Source organism: Muscardinus avellanarius (genome assembly GCF_963383645.1).
Source record: "Muscardinus avellanarius genome assembly, chromosome: 11".
NCBI classification, from domain to species: domain Eukaryota; kingdom Metazoa; phylum Chordata; class Mammalia; order Rodentia; family Gliridae; genus Muscardinus; species Muscardinus avellanarius.
In genome coordinates, this window is record NC_137797.1 from 5,997,293 (window position 1) to 6,015,096 (window position 17,804).

General features: G+C 44.1%; 1 protein-coding gene across 1 annotated transcript in view; it reads left to right on the plus strand.

The window, feature by feature from the left end:
- EFCAB6 (EF-hand calcium binding domain 6) overlaps positions 1-17,804 on the plus strand; it is a gene marked incomplete at its 3' end in the record, with an annotated part of 234,913 nt that overhangs the window by 67,689 nt on the left and 149,420 nt on the right. Inside the window, exons 8-9 of the mRNA XM_080704765.1 lie at positions 7,513-7,637; positions 14,068-14,216. Of these exons, the coding sequence (XP_080560891.1) occupies positions 7,513-7,637; positions 14,068-14,216 (274 nt within the window). The remainder of the gene's footprint in view (positions 1-7,512; positions 7,638-14,067; positions 14,217-17,804) is intronic.

Below are 17,804 nucleotides of genomic sequence, written 5' to 3' on the forward strand. Positions count from 1 at the left end.
TTAAAAATGTAAGACTCTTAAAATGCTTTAATTTTTTTTTATTTGCTAATTTCAACATTTATGTCATCTCAGCGTTTGGTCTTTATTGATTAGATTTTTCTTTAAATGTAGATCATGTTTTCCTGTTGTGATAATTCTGGAATTTATCCTGATAATGGTAACTTTAGCATTACAGAGAATAGGGATTCTCTTATGTTCCTCTGTGGAATTTAAGCTTTTGTTTTAGCAGATACAGAAGATAGAGACAGCAGAAACAGGGAATTATCTTAATGAAATGCAAGGTTTTCCTTTTAGACTAGTTCTATAGAACTTTACAGAGAGCATATTAATAACTTAAGAAAAGCCAAGTGTTGTGCTGTCATCTTGCCCGGGCAGCCCGCTGTCTGTCCGGCACATTTATCTTCAGAGGTCGCCCAGAGATTTGGGCAAAGTTCACTCACAGATCTGGAGAGACCGCTCTAGGCCTCTCTTCTTTGAGGGGCTGTCCTCTGTACTTTCCTGCAGCTGCAGCAGCCCTGAGCTCTTTTCTGGATCCTAAAGCCAGCAGACCTCTGAGTGCCCAACACGGCCCCTGCGGCTGTGGCCTGCCTCAGGCGGAAAGCCAAAGGACGGGGCACTGGGCTTGCTGGTCCTCTGGTCCTCCTCGCCTTCAGCTGCTGTCTGCTTTCAGCTGCTCCCGGTGCCTCCAGATTGCTTTGTTTCTATTTTGCCCAGAGTTTATCATTGTTTTCTGCTGGGAAAACTATTTGTTTTTACCTATTTCAATTTTTTACCTATTTCAATTTGTTTTTACCTATTTCAATTTGTTTTTACCTATTTCATTAGGTCTTATTATTGCTGGGCAACAATCTCTCCTAGAAATATTAAAGGGTGGCGATCTCTCTTCCCCTTTTCTTTCTTCTTGAGAGAAAGAATTCAAACGGAACGTATGTGTAGGGCAGTACAGGAGGTTCATTTGGGGAATTGGCAGCAGTGTAAAAGGAGCGTGTGATAAAAAGGGGGTCATGTTCCAGAGAAAGGGTCCAGTTATGTTCTGGAAAAGGGTCGGGTTTTGTTCAGGAGAGAGAACCTGAACACCGCTTCTCTGGGGTGAGGAATGGCCTGGAGCTGCAGAGACAGTCTGGGGCCTCCATTTGGGCATGGGAAATGTCTCGGAAGCTTTATTTAGTCTGGAACTTTCCCGTAATGCCTGTGCACATGGGAAGGCTGTGCTTTCTGTAACACGGCTTTGTGCATCTGGATCATTTGGAAACTTGCCACGAGTGAGGTCTCAGACTCCGCGGCTCTCTCGCAGAGGCTGTTCCCCTGTATCAGGGATTGTCCGCTTCCCTGGGGCGGGCACCCCAGGTGCCCCTGAAATCCTGCCCACCTGCCCACTCTGTCTTCCTACCAGACCTGGTGAGAGGACAAGTCCTATAATACAGTGTCAGTTTCACCATGTGATCCTACTCTCTCCTCCTCCTCCTCCTCCTCCTCCTCCTCCTTCCTCTCTCTCTCTCTCTCTCTCTCTCTCTCTCTCTCTCTCTCTCTCTCTCTCTCTCTCTCTCTCTCTCTCTCTCTGCATTTTATCAGTATTTGGCAGCAGACCTTATTGATGATCTGTGAAACAATGGTGCATCTCACAGTGAAAGGCCCCTTGGTCTGATCAAGTGTAGGACCGCGTCCCATCACTCTCCCCCATGTTCCTGCTCCCACAGCACTAACCTTCAGTTTCCGTGGCTCCCTCCTAGCTGGCAAAGTCCTGGCCTGAGCTTACTCTCATCTGTCCCCCATGACTCGGCCCCAGAGATCATCTTAAAAATATTTTATTCATGCCGGGCGTGGTGGCGCACGCTTGTAATCCCCGCGCTTGGGAGGCAGAGACAGGAGGATCGCGCAGGTTCGAAGCCAGCCGCGCGCGCTGGCTTAGGAGACCCTGTTTCCAAATAATAATGTAAAAATAGGTCTGGGAGTGTAGCCCGGAGGTAGAAGGGCTTCCAGGAACCCCAGTACCACCAAAAATAAAATAAAATAAAATAAAATAAAAAAATAAAATATTTTATTCATAAAAACAGAAAAACATAGTCACTTATTTTCCTATTGAATACTTATTTTATTATAAAATATAAAAGTTATTTTATAACTTTTATGTTTTATTTTATTTTTTTTTTGTGGTACTGGGGTTTCTGGAAGCCCTTCTACCTCCGGGCGACACTCCCAGACCTATTTTTTTAATACTTTTTTTATTTGGAAACAGGGTCTCTTAAGCTAGCGTGGCTGGCTTCACACCAGAGCGATCTTCCTGTCTCTGCCTCCCAACCGCAGGGATTACAAGTGTGCGCCACCACATCTGGCTAACTTTTATATTTTAAATCTATATTCTTAAGTAACAAGAAAAATCCTTGTGTGTGTGTGTGTGTGTGTGTGTGTGTGTGTGTGTGTGTTCTAAATTAAAGATGCGGTAGTGCTGGTATGGTAGTGCATGCCTATAATCCCAGTACTTAGAAGGCTGAGACAAGCGAATCGCAGATTCAAAGCCAGCCTCAACAACTGAGGCCCTCAGCAACTTAATGAGACCCTGTTTTAAAATTAAAAATAAAACAGGGCTGAGGATGTGGCTCAGAGGTGGAATGGCCTGGGTTCAACCTTCAGTACCACACACACACACACACACACACACACACACACACACACACACACGAGACGCAGTAGTTTGGGGCTCTGGTACATCACCCTACAGCTCCAGGACAGACTCCTCACGGTTAGTACCAGGGAAGGACACAGCAGTCCTGGCCCCAGCTGCCCATCTTCTCCTTGCTGTCCCGTCTGCTCAGAATCCTCAGTCCACACTGAACTTACCAGGATCCACAGGGCCCTCTGGCTTGGTATGTTAGAAATCATTTTGTTTGGCTAATTTGAATTCCCACCTGACCGGCTTGTTTTGGGAAAAGCCGAGGAAGCAGGCCCCAGAGCATCAACAAGAGAGGGCAGTGCTACCTGGCTCACGGCCATGGGCAGCTGGGCTCACCTCCCTTTTTCTGCTCAAGTCGCCCAGAGGTGGGTCTGGCCATCTCGCCGACCCGGTTCCCACAAGATGACCACGTCAGGCGTGGAAGCGTCCCACGTCTGTTCAGCTGGTGCTTCCTTTCAAGCGTAATTTCTAGTAGGTTCCTCGGGAAATGCTCATGGGAAAGATATTCTCTGATTTCTTACTTATTCCTAAGTCTCTGGCCTTCACACTTGAAAAGTCAGCGATTCTGGATATGGAATCCTTGGCTCAAGTTTTCTTCGATGTCCCACATTTCTTTATCCAGTTGTCTGATGACACGACGCTCTGCTGAGGAGCCTGAAGCCGGTCACGTTCCAGTGCCCGAGGTGTAACTTGAACTTTGTGCCTGGATGTCCAGGGATTTTTAAGAAAATTTAAGTCTAGTACTTTTGCAAGAATATGCCATGGTATTAGACATTCACAGTTGGTTTTCTAAGTACATCATAGAATATTTAAATGTGCAGAGTTGAGTCTTCTTTATTTTAGAAAAAAATTCCTAAGTTGTAATTTTTAGTATTTTTCTTTGCTCCATTGTTTGATTTTCTGCTTCATGATTCGCACCGTGTGTGTCTTGGATCCGGTTTCTTTGTTCTCCTTTGGAGGTTCTTTCTCACGAGCCTGCCTGCCTCTGCCTTCCTCCTTTCCCTCTCCTCCTCCCCTCCTCCCTTTCCTCTTTCCTTTCTTCTCTTTCTTCCCCTATTCCTTTATTTCCCTGATGTTATTTTTATTTCGCCTCCTATTACTCTTGCATTTACTTGCTCTTGTATTTCTTTTAGTTGAGTCTTTATTTCTGGAATGATTTATTCCAGCTGTATTGAGATGTAATTGACATGTGAGTACATAACACGATGAGGCGCGTATACATCGTGAAGTGATTCTGCGGCCAAGTTAGTGGACAGATCCTCGCCTCGCACAGACGACGTTTTGTGTGTGGTGAGAACACTTTGTATCTCTCGGCAAATTTCATGGTGACTGATGTTAATAATAGTATATTTTATACTGGAAGTAATTTTTTTTTCTAATTTGCTCCTGAATTTCACCATCTTGCTGAGGGTTTTTTTCCCCTCTTATGTTCTACCATTTCTCCTATCACTAAGAAGTTCCCTATTCGTTGATCCGTCACTCAGATTGCTGGCTGTCTATCCAGAGTCCAGCAAGGACGTCCATTAGCACCTAGAATCCTCGCGGCACCCCTGTGGCATAGATATTCTCTCCCTCTTTTTGCAAATGAGTAAACAGAGCCCCAGGTTGGACACTTAGCTCTGGAGCGGCCAAGCTGGTAATCAAATCTGGGCCCCCTGTGCGGTGAGGAAGGTTCTGCCTGTTACTGACGAAGAGTCCCTGCAGGTGTGTGCTCCCTATGTGTCTGCCCCAGCCTTGGGCAGGGACAGAGAAATAAAGTCTATACAGCCTCTAATTCTTCTACAGTGATATGCTAACTCACCAGTTTTAAACAATATGTTTTCTTTTTCTTTTTTCATTACTGGAGATGGAACCCAGGGACATTCTACTTCCAAGCTATTTTTTATTCTATAACCCCAGCCCTATTTTTTATTCTTTATTTTGAAACAAGGTCTCACTGAGTTGCAGAGGGCCTCACTAAGTAGCTGAGGCTGTCCGCAAACCGTGATCCTCCTGTCTCAGCCTCCCAAATGCTGGGATGACAGGCATGCGCCACCACGCCCAGATTTATGTAATTCTTTGTATTCATTTCTAACATCAATATGAACTCCCTGTATGGACTGGGAATGATGAGATAGAATTTGCTGCTGTATATTCTTATTTTGGGGAAAAGCGTTACATGAGACCTAACCACCAAGAGAGGCTCCTCGGCCCAGTGGCATCCTGGCCTCTGTAGGGAGCCTCTAGTTGCAGCCTCCCACTCCCTTTGACTTTCCCAAACAGTGACAGTACCTGCTGTCACCTTGCATATTTCTGTTTGGGCTACACTTGAGTTCTTAAGTCGCCATCATCACTTTGCTTGTCAAAAGCTCCGTCTATTTGGGCAGGTGAAGGAATGCTATGGGGGCAGCTTCCCTCTTGCTGCCCCTGGGTAGACCTAAACCACTTCTCTCCACCACTCACTGGAGCCAGCAGGAACCCCTCAGAGAGGGGCTGGGGCCCGAGCTCGGGCACCGAGTGTGTATGAGGCTCTGGGTTCCATCCCCAGCACTGAAAAAAAGAAGAAAAGAATCCTTCCATAGAGGTCTGGGGAAAGCAGAACGTGAAAGGAATGGCTAAGCTGCCCTGGAAAAAGGGAGCCAGCATCACTGTGTAGAGAGGGGACCGAGGAAGGGGAGGTGGCCGCGTCCCGCCTGCTGCACAGTTCCCAGCGGCGCCTCCCAGGGGCACACCTCGGCTCACACCTTGCCAACCTCTCCACTCTCAGAACCTGGTGGTTGTTTAGACAGAGCGCCGTGAGTGTGTGTGTGTCCCCGTATGGCAGAGTGGAGTGAGGCAGGATGAAGCCAGGCTACCAACCCTGGTGAGCTGGACCAAATCTGATGCCTGTCTTTCAACACAGCCCCTTGTGGCCTGCACCTTCTGAGTCCACACACGTCAGTGATCGGCCCCCTGGGAGGTCAGAGCATCCCCGGCCAGGTGGGAAAGACCAACTGCGTGTTCTATGATGTCCCCGAGGGGCCCACTGCAGGAGACTTTTTCTTGTCTTTCTTGGAAATAGGCACTGGGGTTCTAGTGACAGGCAGGTTGTCAGCGGCAGCTGAATGAAGTGAGCTTAATTAGGCCAGAGCTTATTTGCTGACATTTTAGGCAATAGATCTGGAAAACCATTTGTGACTCTCTGCAGTCGACTTCGCAGGAGAAAATGGTTATATTTTAGATTTATTTGATTGTCTTTCATTATAAAAGTAATACATGCTTGTTTGACAAAAGCCAAAAAACACAGAAACACAAAACAGCAATCCCCTGTAATCCTGCTTCCTGAAGCCTCCCGCTGTATTCCGCCGGCCGCATTATCCTCTCAGATTGCTCTTCCCTGTTGCATATACATGGATGGCTGGATGAATAGGGAGATATACGAAATCAGTATTAAAGTGAAAATTATGTTAATTGTCCTTTTTCAATCATGAAACACTGTGTAGCAAGGGAAATTTCCACATTTATGAAATTATACATGCATCTTTCATTTTTAATGTCCAGGTCTTATTTTATAGGCCTGATGAACCATTAATTATAAAATTCTTCCTTTGCTAATGGGTAGTTAGAGTGTTTCCTTTTTTTTTTTTTCAGGGCGGGAAATGTCCCTGTCCATATACATTTTTTGAGGGGTCTACTAGTCCATGAGTATAAAGTCCTAGAAGAGGACTAGAGGACCTTCAAATACCAGTTTTCTTATACCTAAGCCAGAATTGGCCCTCAACATTCTCTTTAAGTCCTGCCTGTTTGGCAAGTAGAAAATGTGTTAACTTTTTAAAGTCAGACTTTTAAAATGACCACTGAACTGAATAGCATGTGCCTCTGAATCTATCTCTGATAAGATTTGCACGACCTGCCGCTGCTGGTCTGGAACGCATGCGCTGAAAAAGCACACATTGTGCAGGACTGATGATGACCAATGCCATTCTATTCTAGAAAACCACCTTCCACATTTGGGTGGCTTTTGTCCATTAAAAGGAAAAGAGCCAGACAGGATGTATGTAAAGCTTTGACAACATGTTGAGCAAAGACCTGTAGCTCTACACCTATAGTACTATCCCCTGGAACGAACAAGACTAAAAGGTAAAACCACCAGGTTCTAATGTACATGGTTCCATAGGTGACATATGGGGTCCCAATTAGTACGCTTATGGAGAAGAGTTGGGAGTATTTGTCCCTTTATGTATGGCTTTCCCCAGATACACCTTCCTGCCCCAAAAATTAAAAAAAAATAAAAAATAAAAACTATAAATAAATAAATAAATAAATAAAATTACCACTGAGTTTGAGCAGTTTTCATATATTTATTGGACTTTTAATTTCTTTTTTATGTGAATTACCTGTCTCTGACCCAAGGAGTCTACTGGATATTTATATTTACTTTATTATTCTTAAGAACTACTCACAGGTTATGAAAATAAACCTACATGTATATTAACAATACCTTTTCCACTTTTTTCTTTCAGTGTTATTTGTGTGAATTCTCAACCAAACAAAAATTAAATATTTATACTGTCAGACCTATCCATTATTTAGATGATTTCTGGCTTTAATGTTTTCCTCGAAAAGTCCTTCTTATATGAATATTATGTACTGTGTAACTGTCATCATAATTTTCTTCTACTACTTTTATGGTTTTATTACTCTAGTGTACCTTTCACTGTTTATCCTAGAATATGATAGAGGTTAGACTAATTTTATTTTCCTAAGTCGTTCAGTATAACGTATTTCTTGGTGTATTTAATTCTTAATTTTTTTTTATCAACAGACGATGTACCTTTGACAGTGTGATTAAATAAAGCTCTTTGTTGTTGTCGTTAAAATAGAGTTCTCACGGGATCATCAACAAGCCAAAAATTCCAAGAGGGGACACACCCCCAATTCTGTGTCATCTGAAGATCTCTGGAAAAACTACTCCTTAGATGACATTGAAAAGACCTTTTGCCAGGAGGTAAGAATGTTTTCCCAAAGCCACAGTCCCCCAAGTGTGACACGGACAGGTAGACAACGCTGTGAAATTGTGAGTTCTAGGCACTGTTTCCAGACTTTGCTTTGTCCTCCCTACGTCTTCTCAAATGGGGACACCTCCTCATCAAGCGCTAGTGATAACACTGACAGCGCAGAGAATTGGCTTTTAAGTTCACCCTCTGTGCTACTTACATGCCAGCTCTCATGAGAAACACATACACTTATGTAACAAACTGGCACAATTTGGTTGAGTAACATAAAAGAAAACTTAAAGAGGCTTTTTCTATTCTTGGATTGGAAGATTTAAATTATTGTTCTCTCTAAATCAGGAAATATATATGTATGTATATTTCTTTCTGGAAGCATATGTATATGTGTGTGTCTATGCGTGCATGCATGTGTGTACATACTCCTTTTGAAAAATTATGATAGAGAGGCCGGGCGTGGTGGCGCACGCTTGTAATCCCCGCGCTTGGGAGGCTGAGACAGGAGGATCGCACAGGTTCGAAGCCAGCCTCAGCTACTTAGTGAGGCTCTCAGCAACTTAGTGAGACCCTGTTTCCAAATAAAATATAAAATAGGCCTGGGAGTATAGCCCAGAGGTAGAAAGCCCCTGGGTTCTACCCCTAGTACCACCAAAAAAAAAAAAAAAATTATGATAGAGAACTTATCTTGCCACATGTAAAATATTCTACAAAGGCTTAACCATTATGACAGCAATGGTCATACAGACTGATTTAAAGGAGTACTTGGATAATGACTGATCAGTTTGTATATATGAGTTTAGCATATGGTATGAGGCACTTACATAAAGTATAGTAGGGGCAGGGGATGTATTATTCAGTAATTATAACTGAGATAACTCATTAGCCATATATTCAGGATGAAAAAGCCCATAACCTTCTACTTTCCACCTAAATTCTACGTGCATCGGCTATTACAATAATAAAAAAGATAAATGTGGGGGAGAAAGTTTTTTGTGTGTTCTGCCTTTTATTATATGTGCGCTTTGTTGTTGTTATTTTGTTTATTGCCGCTGGAGTTCAAACCATGCTAGGCACGTGCTCTACCACTGTATTACATCCCCAGCCCCCCAGTCCTGGTGAAAAACGTTTGTTTTTGAAATTTAAAAATATCTTTCAAGCACAGAACCCAAAATCCATAAAGAAAAAGATGGAGTTTGGCTCTATGAAAATGGAAATTATCACGGACAGCAAAATATCATGTAAGCACACGATCAGCGTGACCAAATATGGCACATGGACGATGTCACTAAACTCCCATTATTATTAACATAAAACTTCAATGAGGAAGAGAACGAAGCCAGTGTTGATAAGGGTATTAGAGAAATGAACACTGTAATATCTGTTGGTAAACTGATTACATTTGTTTCCTCAAGTTGTTAACTTTATTGTCTTCATTAAAATATGGCCATTACAAAATACTTGACCATTACAAAACATGTAAGCAATTCTGAAAAGCTTAAATACTCAGGTAATAAATGATTCCCGGTCCACCACCCAGAAACCACCAGAGGCAGCTGTAGGTGAACTTAATTCCAGACCTCTCACTATTCCTGTGTACTAGGATGTTAGTACAAGAAGACAGATTAAGAAAGCCACTAAGACCTGCTTCAGTGGGTAGGCGAGTTGATTTACCAACAGATAATAGATAGAAACAATTTCATAAGATGGTCATGCTTCTTTTTAAAAAATAAAACATATTTAAATTTCTTTAACTGTACTGGAAGAAAAGCAAACGCCACCATCACCATGCTCCTTCTCTGGCTCTGGGTCTTCCTGCTCTGGGCGGGGTTCTCGGGCTCCCCGGCAGCTCTGTGAATTCCGTCCTGTCGCGTCTCTCCATCTTGAGGCAGGGCACAGAGGCCGGCAGAGATGGAGGACCCGCGGGTAAGTCCGGGGGCCAAGTTTAAAGCAGCCAGAACAGGCAGCCCCAGCGTCCTGCGCTTCCCCACACGGTCTGAACCCAGGGAAGCCGAAGACCTTTCTGAACTTTTGACAACAATTTCTTTCCCACAAGACTTATTAAGTCTCCAAAGGGACGTCAACACAAGGAAATGGATTAAGGATAGCACTGGCTCTGGAGAAATGTGGACGTTTCTGAAGTTTGCTTCTGTTCACAGCGGGGCTGGCTTTCCGACAGAGGACTCCCCCCCCCCCCCCCCCCCCGGCACAGTTTCGACAGTTTTGGGTACTTTTTAGTCAGAGTTGCTAATGTTTATATTTTAGGCTGTTGCCATAATCTCCCTGGTTGCTTTGCCTTTGTTTGCCGTTTGCACAAATGCAATGCACGTCGTGGTAGTTGAGTGCTTAGCACAGTTTATGCCTCTCAGAGTTCTTTACTTTGATTTATTTTTTTGGTTGGCTGGGTTTCATTGTCAAGTAATTTCCTTGAGAAAGGCTCACGGGTACTCTATTCCCTTTGTTTTCTGCGTATTTGAGACCATGAGCCCTTTGCTATTATCCTTGAGCAACAGTTCAGCTGGGTATAATTCTCCACCACACTTCCTTTTCTTTGTAGTGTTGTAAATATTTTCCATTGTCTTATAGTGCTGAATGTGAGGAGCCTGGGGTTGATCTCTTCCTCTTTGTTGCTGATTTCTTTTTCTTTTATTTTTTCTTTCCTTTTTTTTTTTTTTTTTTTTGTGTGGCACTGGGGTCTGAACCCAAGGGCATTCTACCCCCAAGCTACACTCCCAGCTCTATTTTATTTTTATTTTGAAACAGGATCTCACTAGGTTAATGAGAGTCTATTTGTTGTGGCTGACCTTAAACCTGCAATCTTTCTATCAGAGCCTCTCAAGTACTGGGATTACAAGCATGAACCACCATGCCTGGCTTGATTTTCTTTTTCTTTCTAGAGGCCCAAAGTATTTTTTTCTTGATTCTTAAAATTAAACAAAATAGCCGCGCATGGTGGCACACGCTTGTAATCCCAGCATTTGGAAGGCTGAGACTGGAGGACCACGGTTCGCAGACAGCCTCAGCTACTTAGTGAGACCCTCTGGAACTTAGTGAGACCTTGTTTCAAAATAAAGAATAAAAAATAGGGCAGGAGATGTAGCTCAGAAGTTGAATGCCCCTGGGTTCCATCCCCAGACCCACAAAAAAAAAAAAAGAAAGAAAGAAAAAAGAAAAAGAAAAATTAAACAAAATAAAACAAAGCTCTGTCCAGCTTGGAGCATCTTGGTGAAGTTCTCTGACTTGCACATTTAGTTCTTCTTTTGGGTCAGGAGAATGTCCTGTGTCGTGAATCTAAGATTGCCTGGCCCCTCGCCCCCTTCCTCTCCCTCTGCTCCCTCCTCCATCTCCCCTGCCCTCTGGGTTTCCCCAGTTATCCTTATATTGGATCATCTTTGTCCTTGGTAGCTGTCATCTTTTCTCAAGTGGCTTTAATCCTCTTGTCCCATTTCTCTCCTTCGATGAGATTCTTTCAAGCCATTTCTTTATCATTAATTTTAATTCCATCCTTCTGTCTTAGTCTTATTGTTTACGATTTACAAGTTCCTGTAATGATGTTATCTTTATTTTCTCTTTTTCTTAGTGCTGAAATATCCCTTCTCATCTCTTTCATTGTTTTATAATTTTCAAGATTTACTCTTAATGAATTTGTATCTTTATTTAGTTCATTTTTATGGCACGAAACATTTGCAGGTGATGTGTTCATGTTTTTTTAATGTTTCCTTGCAGATTTAGCTCCTTGTCTCTTGCCTGGTGCTTGTTTGCTTGCTTGTGTCTTTCCTTTTCTTGTGCTTGTTCTGCCTGCTCCTCTCTCTCTCTCTCTCTCTCTCTCTCTCTCTCTCTCTCTCTCTCTCTCTCTCTCTCCCCTCCCTCCCTCCCTCCCCCCTCCCTCCCCATTCCCCTCTCCCTCTCCTTCTCCCTCTTCCTCTCTCTCTTTTTCATATGCTTGCAGATCCATTTATAGTTGCAAACCCATTTGTGTTCATGCTGTTCGTGCTGCAGATGATATTCGTCCGTATTATGGATATAGCTATATCATAATTTCCACTCGGTACAGCTGTCTGTTATCTAAACGCTCCGTGATCATGCGTCTTCCTATGGGTGGATGTTTGGGTCGCTGCTTCTTTGGTGTCAATCCAACCAGTGCCATCGCAGCACCCGGCTCCTGGTGCGCAGGTCTGGAGGTTCTCAGGAGTCGCGCTGGGACTGGAGAGCGTGCAGCGCAGCAGAGGGTCCAGCCTTCCTCTGTAATCGCAGGACAAACGCTTCCCATCTCAGTTTACACTCCCACCAAAGCCTCTGGAGTTCCCACCGTCCCGCGTGCTCCCCAGCATCTGACGTGGGTAGACATTTACACTCTGGTCAGGCCATGCAGATGCTGCTGTTTCGGCTATGGTTTTAATGTCCATTTCCCTGTTTACGAATGCATTTTTTTATGTTTTGCAACTTTTACTTAAAGCAGTTTTGATAAAAATATGTCCACGTTTAACAAACATTTATTGAGTGCTTGCCACATGCCAGAAACATGTGGCACCCTAGGTCATCACTAGTGAACAAAAAGGCGCAAGCTCCAGTCTCGTAGAGCCCACGTGACCTTGCGCCAAGGAGAGAGGTGTTAAACGTGCGCACACTCAGCAGCACGAGTTTTGAGTGTTGTGACAGCAAAGGGCAGGGTGTTGTGAGAGAATAACAACAGGGATCTGCTTTAGAAGAGGGACCGGGGAACATTTATAAACATGAAGGCGTGAAGACAGACAGCGGGTCACTCTGGCCTGTCCATGAACAACATGCCGGCGGGGCTGGGTGTAGCTCAGTGGTGAGCACTTGTCCGGTGTGCGCGAGGCCCTGGGTTCAACCCACGGTACCACAAATATAATAAGATTATAATGGTATACATATATCATCTAAGAATAATGTAGACACATATTAATTGTTATGGAAAAATGTAAAGACACATAGCCACGTGAAGAAAGCATTTGTCAAACCCAAGAACCTTGTAGGTTTTTATTTATTTATTTTTTGGCAAATGCTGGATGTTATTGTGATCATGTTAGGAGCCTTTAGGAGCACTGCGTATAACACTGTGGCTGGAGAGACCTCCAGGTATCTTTATTGCCTTTTTATTCTTGGCTGAATTGCTTGGGTTTTTCTTAATCAAAGGCTTGTGCCATCTTTATAAATGATAGCAATGGAAATTCCTAAGTGGTTACAAGATACCATTTCTTGTCGACTCCCAGTTCTTATCCTAAAGACTCTTGATCACGTCATAAACATGCTCCTGAATAAAACCTTATTGGAGAGCGGGTGTCATTAAGATATTAAAAATGGATTTCATTAATTCAGTAAATACACGTGGACCCTGGGCCAGGCTGGGACCTCACTCCTGTGTGTGAGAGTCCCTCTCCCTGGAATGGAAAGATTACCTGCATTTTAGGTTACTTTTATGCAGCTTTCTAGAAAGCTTAGGTCCATTCGGAGACACTTAGGTCTCTAAATATTTTTAAAGGTTTCCAATGCTCCTGTGAACACTAAAGAATATTCACCAGATCTGCCTCTTATTCCTTTAGTGGATAGAGGCTCTGGTACATGTATGTCCATATTCCTACAGCTTTTTAAGAAAGTCACCTTTAATACCGAGTTGGTAGTTGCCCGCTTCTTTCTTTTTAAGTTTTATTCCAGTTAGCAGCAGGAAAAACTAAAATCAGACAAAGCAAGATGGCTGAAAATATTGGAGGATATTGTTATTAGTCAATATAAACAGCAGGGAATCCTTTGGAGACGAAGCCAGTCTTCACAGTGCTTTTATGAGTCATGTAAAAATCGGTGGCTAACCTACTTTTCTGCATTTAGGACTCCAATAAACAAAGCTCTTTCACCCAAGCTTTTTGTAATTCTCTGTTTTTTAAATAAACGAGTAATTCAAGAAATGTCCAACATATACTGTGTCTATGTAATCCCTGTATTAATAACTTTCTTACCATAAAAGCAACTTCTATTTTTAATAAAATGTTACCAGCTTGTGTGTTTGATTGGCCTGACTTAGTCGGGTGAAGCTTAGCGTGGGCTCACAGTAGGGAATGTCTTGAAGTATATTAAGAAAGATGTATCAAACTGGCAGATCCACCAAGTGTTTTTAGTGCTGAAATTTGAGGTAGATCTATTGAATTTGAGGTAGATCTATTGTATGTACGTTTTGTTTTTTTTTTCCCTGAGAAACTTGTCTGCCTGTCAATTGAGCAGCTGTGCCTGGGAATACCGTTTCATAGTGAGCTCATCAATTAAACATTTGAAGTTCGGAACATGCCAGAGTAACCTTTTTGATCAATTTTTTGGAGGGGAAATGCGAACGGGTCTGGGGGAAAATAGAATCATCGGCTAGCTCCAAGAAATTGAGTTTTCTGAATGTGACACTCTCATTTCAATCTGTTGCAGCTTTCAAAGTCCTACGAAAAGGTTGAAAAAGCCCTCAGTGCAGGGGACACCTCCAAAGGTGGCTTCGTCTCTTTGAATTACCTAAAGGTTGTCCTTGACACTTTTGTGTACCGGTTACCGAGAAGGATCTTTCTCCAGTTAATGAAAAGGTAAGAATTCTAGCGTTTCCTTGACATTATTTTTTTCCTCCTCAAACGTCAACTGTGAGAATAAGGAAGAGCTTCATTTATTTTTTATTAGCGTTTTAGGCTGCTTATTATTGAAAATTTCAAATGTATACAAAAATAAAGAGAATAATAGAACGAATGTACTGTCCCTGCTCTCCGGCTCTGACAGTTACAGGTCCCGGCCCCTCACTTCATCTGTGTCCCGACTCATTGTCCCCAACCCCAGATGTCTTTGAAACAAACATCAGACACCGTATTTCCATATGTCTCTCGGAAAGATGGGAACTTGTTCTAAAACCAGGGCAAAAAAATACTATTTTCATATCAAATAGAATTATCAACACTATTAATAAATATCTAGCCAGGGCTCAAGTGTAGCCACTCTACATGAACCAGGACCCAAATCAAGTCCTTACATTGTTCTTGGTGATTTGCTGCAATTTCTTTTTTGACTTACAGGCGTCGTGTGTGTGTGTGTGTGTGTGTGTGTGTGTGTGTGTGTGTGTGGTATTGGGGATTGGACCCGTGGCAGTCTACCTCTGAGCTATACTCCAGGTCCCTTTTTGTTTTGTTTTGAAGCAGGGTCTAGCTGGGTTGCTGAGGCTGGCCTCGAACCTGTGATGCTCCTGTCTCAGGTACTGGGATTACAGGCGTGCGCCACTGCTCCTGGCTGTTTATTGACTTTAGAAGTAGTCTGGGTCATTTGTTGCATGGAGTTTCTCACAGTCTGATTTGACCCTTTCGACCCATAGGGACATTTCCTCTGCTCTTGTCTCCCTCCCGACTCCTCGTGCTGAGTCGATAGACCTGCAGGCCATGTCCAGGGGCTTATTTTTCTACTTTGGCTGAGATTATATCACAGGTGGTTTGAGCCTGTGCTGGCCAGACTCCGTGTGTACCGTCAGCGATCACTGTGGAGCAAACCTAGAGCCAGTTCACTAGCGATGGAATTGGGGTGACGTTCTGCCCATCATTTCTCCTTCTTCATTGGTTGGGATACTTTTGGAATGAAAACTTCTCTTTTCCAATTCTGTGGCAACAGTGGGGCTGAGTTTGCGCAGGGAAGGCGGGTGCCCCCCACCCTGTCCCTTTGTGTTCTGCTTGCTCCCTCGCACCCTCCCCAAGTGGGCAGGGCGTTTATTATTTGCATTAGTAAGTATCATGAATTCATGAGTGGAAGCGCGCCTGGTGCGTTTCAATCCACCGTCGGTCTTATTCACGCCGTAACTCCATCGTTCCATCCTGGCGGGGCGAGGGGTCTTTCTACTTAGCTCCCGAGGCCCGGTGCTGGGCCCTGCATGGGAAAACAGTGCTCCAGGCTCATCTTTGGACACCTCTCGCCTGAGACCAGGAGTCAGCCATTTCTCTCAGAGCCCCTGATTTCCTTTTGGTTGGAAACAGGGTATATCTGGGTCAGCGTTAGGTAAGGAACCCCTGTTTAGCACACCTGGTTTTCTTCTCATTGTCCTTCTCTTCTTTTTTGTGGTCCTAGGAATGGAACCCAGAGGCATTCTACCTTGAACTGCACCCTCTGCCTAACTTTATTTCTTATTTGGAAACAGGATCTTCCTAGGTTGACGCAAGTCTCATCTCACTACTTGCTGAGGCTGCCTTCGAACCTCCGATCCTCCTGTCTCAGCCTCCCAAGTACGGGAATTACAGGTGTGCGCTACCACGCCAGCTCACCTGGTGTCCTAAGTAAGACAGGGAGCCTTTTCCCATGGGAGGCGGGACAGAAGCTAATGGGAAATGGACAGGAGCCTGGGTCACCTGGGGAAGAGGGGCCTGAGGAAGGGCAGGGACACGGCCTGAGGGGCGCCATGGGCACTGCGGGCTCCGTGGGCTCCGTGCCAGGCTCACTCTACTTTCCTCCACGATGCCCTATGTGCTGGAGAATCACTGTGCGTGTGCCCTGGCTTCTAGAACCAAAAATTACTTTCGTGGACAGCTAAAAGTTACTTAGCTATCTCTTTTTAAATCTCATTTACAAAATTATACAAATGATCGTTTTTGTGTGTATAGTACTGGAGATTGAACCTAGGGACATTCTACCTCTGAGCTACCCCCCCCCCAGCCCTTATTTTATTTTTGTTTTGAAATGGGGTCTCACTAGATTGCTAAGAGTCTCATTATGTTGCTGAAGCTGTCCTCAAACCTGTGACCCTCCCATCTCAGCCTCCCAAGTACTGGGACTATAGGCACGTACCACCACGTCTGGCCAAATGACAATTTAATAGTAATATAAAAATTAAAGACAGTTACCTCCACTTGAGGATTTTATTTGTTCCACATGCTCTTCCACTTGGTGTCCATGCATGTCTATCATTCCTACATATTCATAATGAAGGGACACCTACAGATTTAGATTGTGCTTTTAAAATAGAAATGTAGGGGACACAGTCTTGTGTGCATGTATATCACATTGAACCTCACTGTGAGGTACAATTACAACACCAAAAAGTAAATAAAAATAAAAATAGAAATGTGTATCACAAACATCTTTCATACGGGCTTCACGGTCTTTAAAATTGTAACTTTCATGGAGGTATCGAATGTCACTTGGCTAACGTTGATTGAGTGCCTTTCTCTGCAAAACACTGCAGTAGATGCTAAAAATATAGAAATAATAAATAGTTCCAAGCCAGGGTGGCTCAGTGGAGTGACAGGTGTGGTGGGCACAGGTGGGCAGAGGTGGGCACGGTTTGCTGTTACCAGGACCTAGGGGTCTCTGAGTCCTTTTTTGCATTTACCCAGAATTCCCAGTGGAATGGGACTTAGAGACAACACCCGGGTGTCAATATGGTGAATTATGTACGGTCAGAGCATCTGTAGTCAGAAAATCCAGATTCTGAAATTGTCCCAAATCAGAAGCTTTTTGAGCACCACTGTGATACGACACGAGGGAAATTCCACACCTGCTGAGTCACAGTCGAGAAGCAGGTCTGCTGGAAATATCGTATGGAGTCCCCTTCGGGCCGTGTGTAAGGGAGTATAGAAGATGAACATGAGACCTGTGTTTAGACTCGAGTCCCATTTTAAATCTCTGTGCATATGCAAATATCACACAAAAATCCTCAAATCTAGAAGCCCTCTGGGTGCAAGTTTTTCACATACGGAAGCCTGACCCTGCACCGATGCGCACATCTGGAGCCCGGTCCCCTGGTGCGCATGTCTGGAGCCAGGCCGCCACCATTTGGGCCTCGGGGTTGTTCTTAGTTTTACATGTGTGTTCAGCAGTCAACAAATAATTGTAGAACACTCTCTGTGTAGCAGGTAGAGCACTGGGCTCTAGCAGCCCACTGGAGAATAAGAAGACGTGAGTCCTGTCCTCACCGGGCTTTACCTGCCGGTGGAGAGACCCTGTGACAACAAACATAAGTAATGGTGTAAAAGTAGCCCATGATTAGTGCTCAGGGAGTCCACAGGAAACCAGAGGAAAGCAGAGGAGCTGCTGGCCTGAAGAGGCTCAGAGGACTGCCCCACGTGCTGACCCCTGGGCCTCAGGCGCCAGGTGCCTGGAGCCAGGGAGGGCCAGAGGTAGGAGGTGCAGGCAGAGGGCAGGAAAGCGCC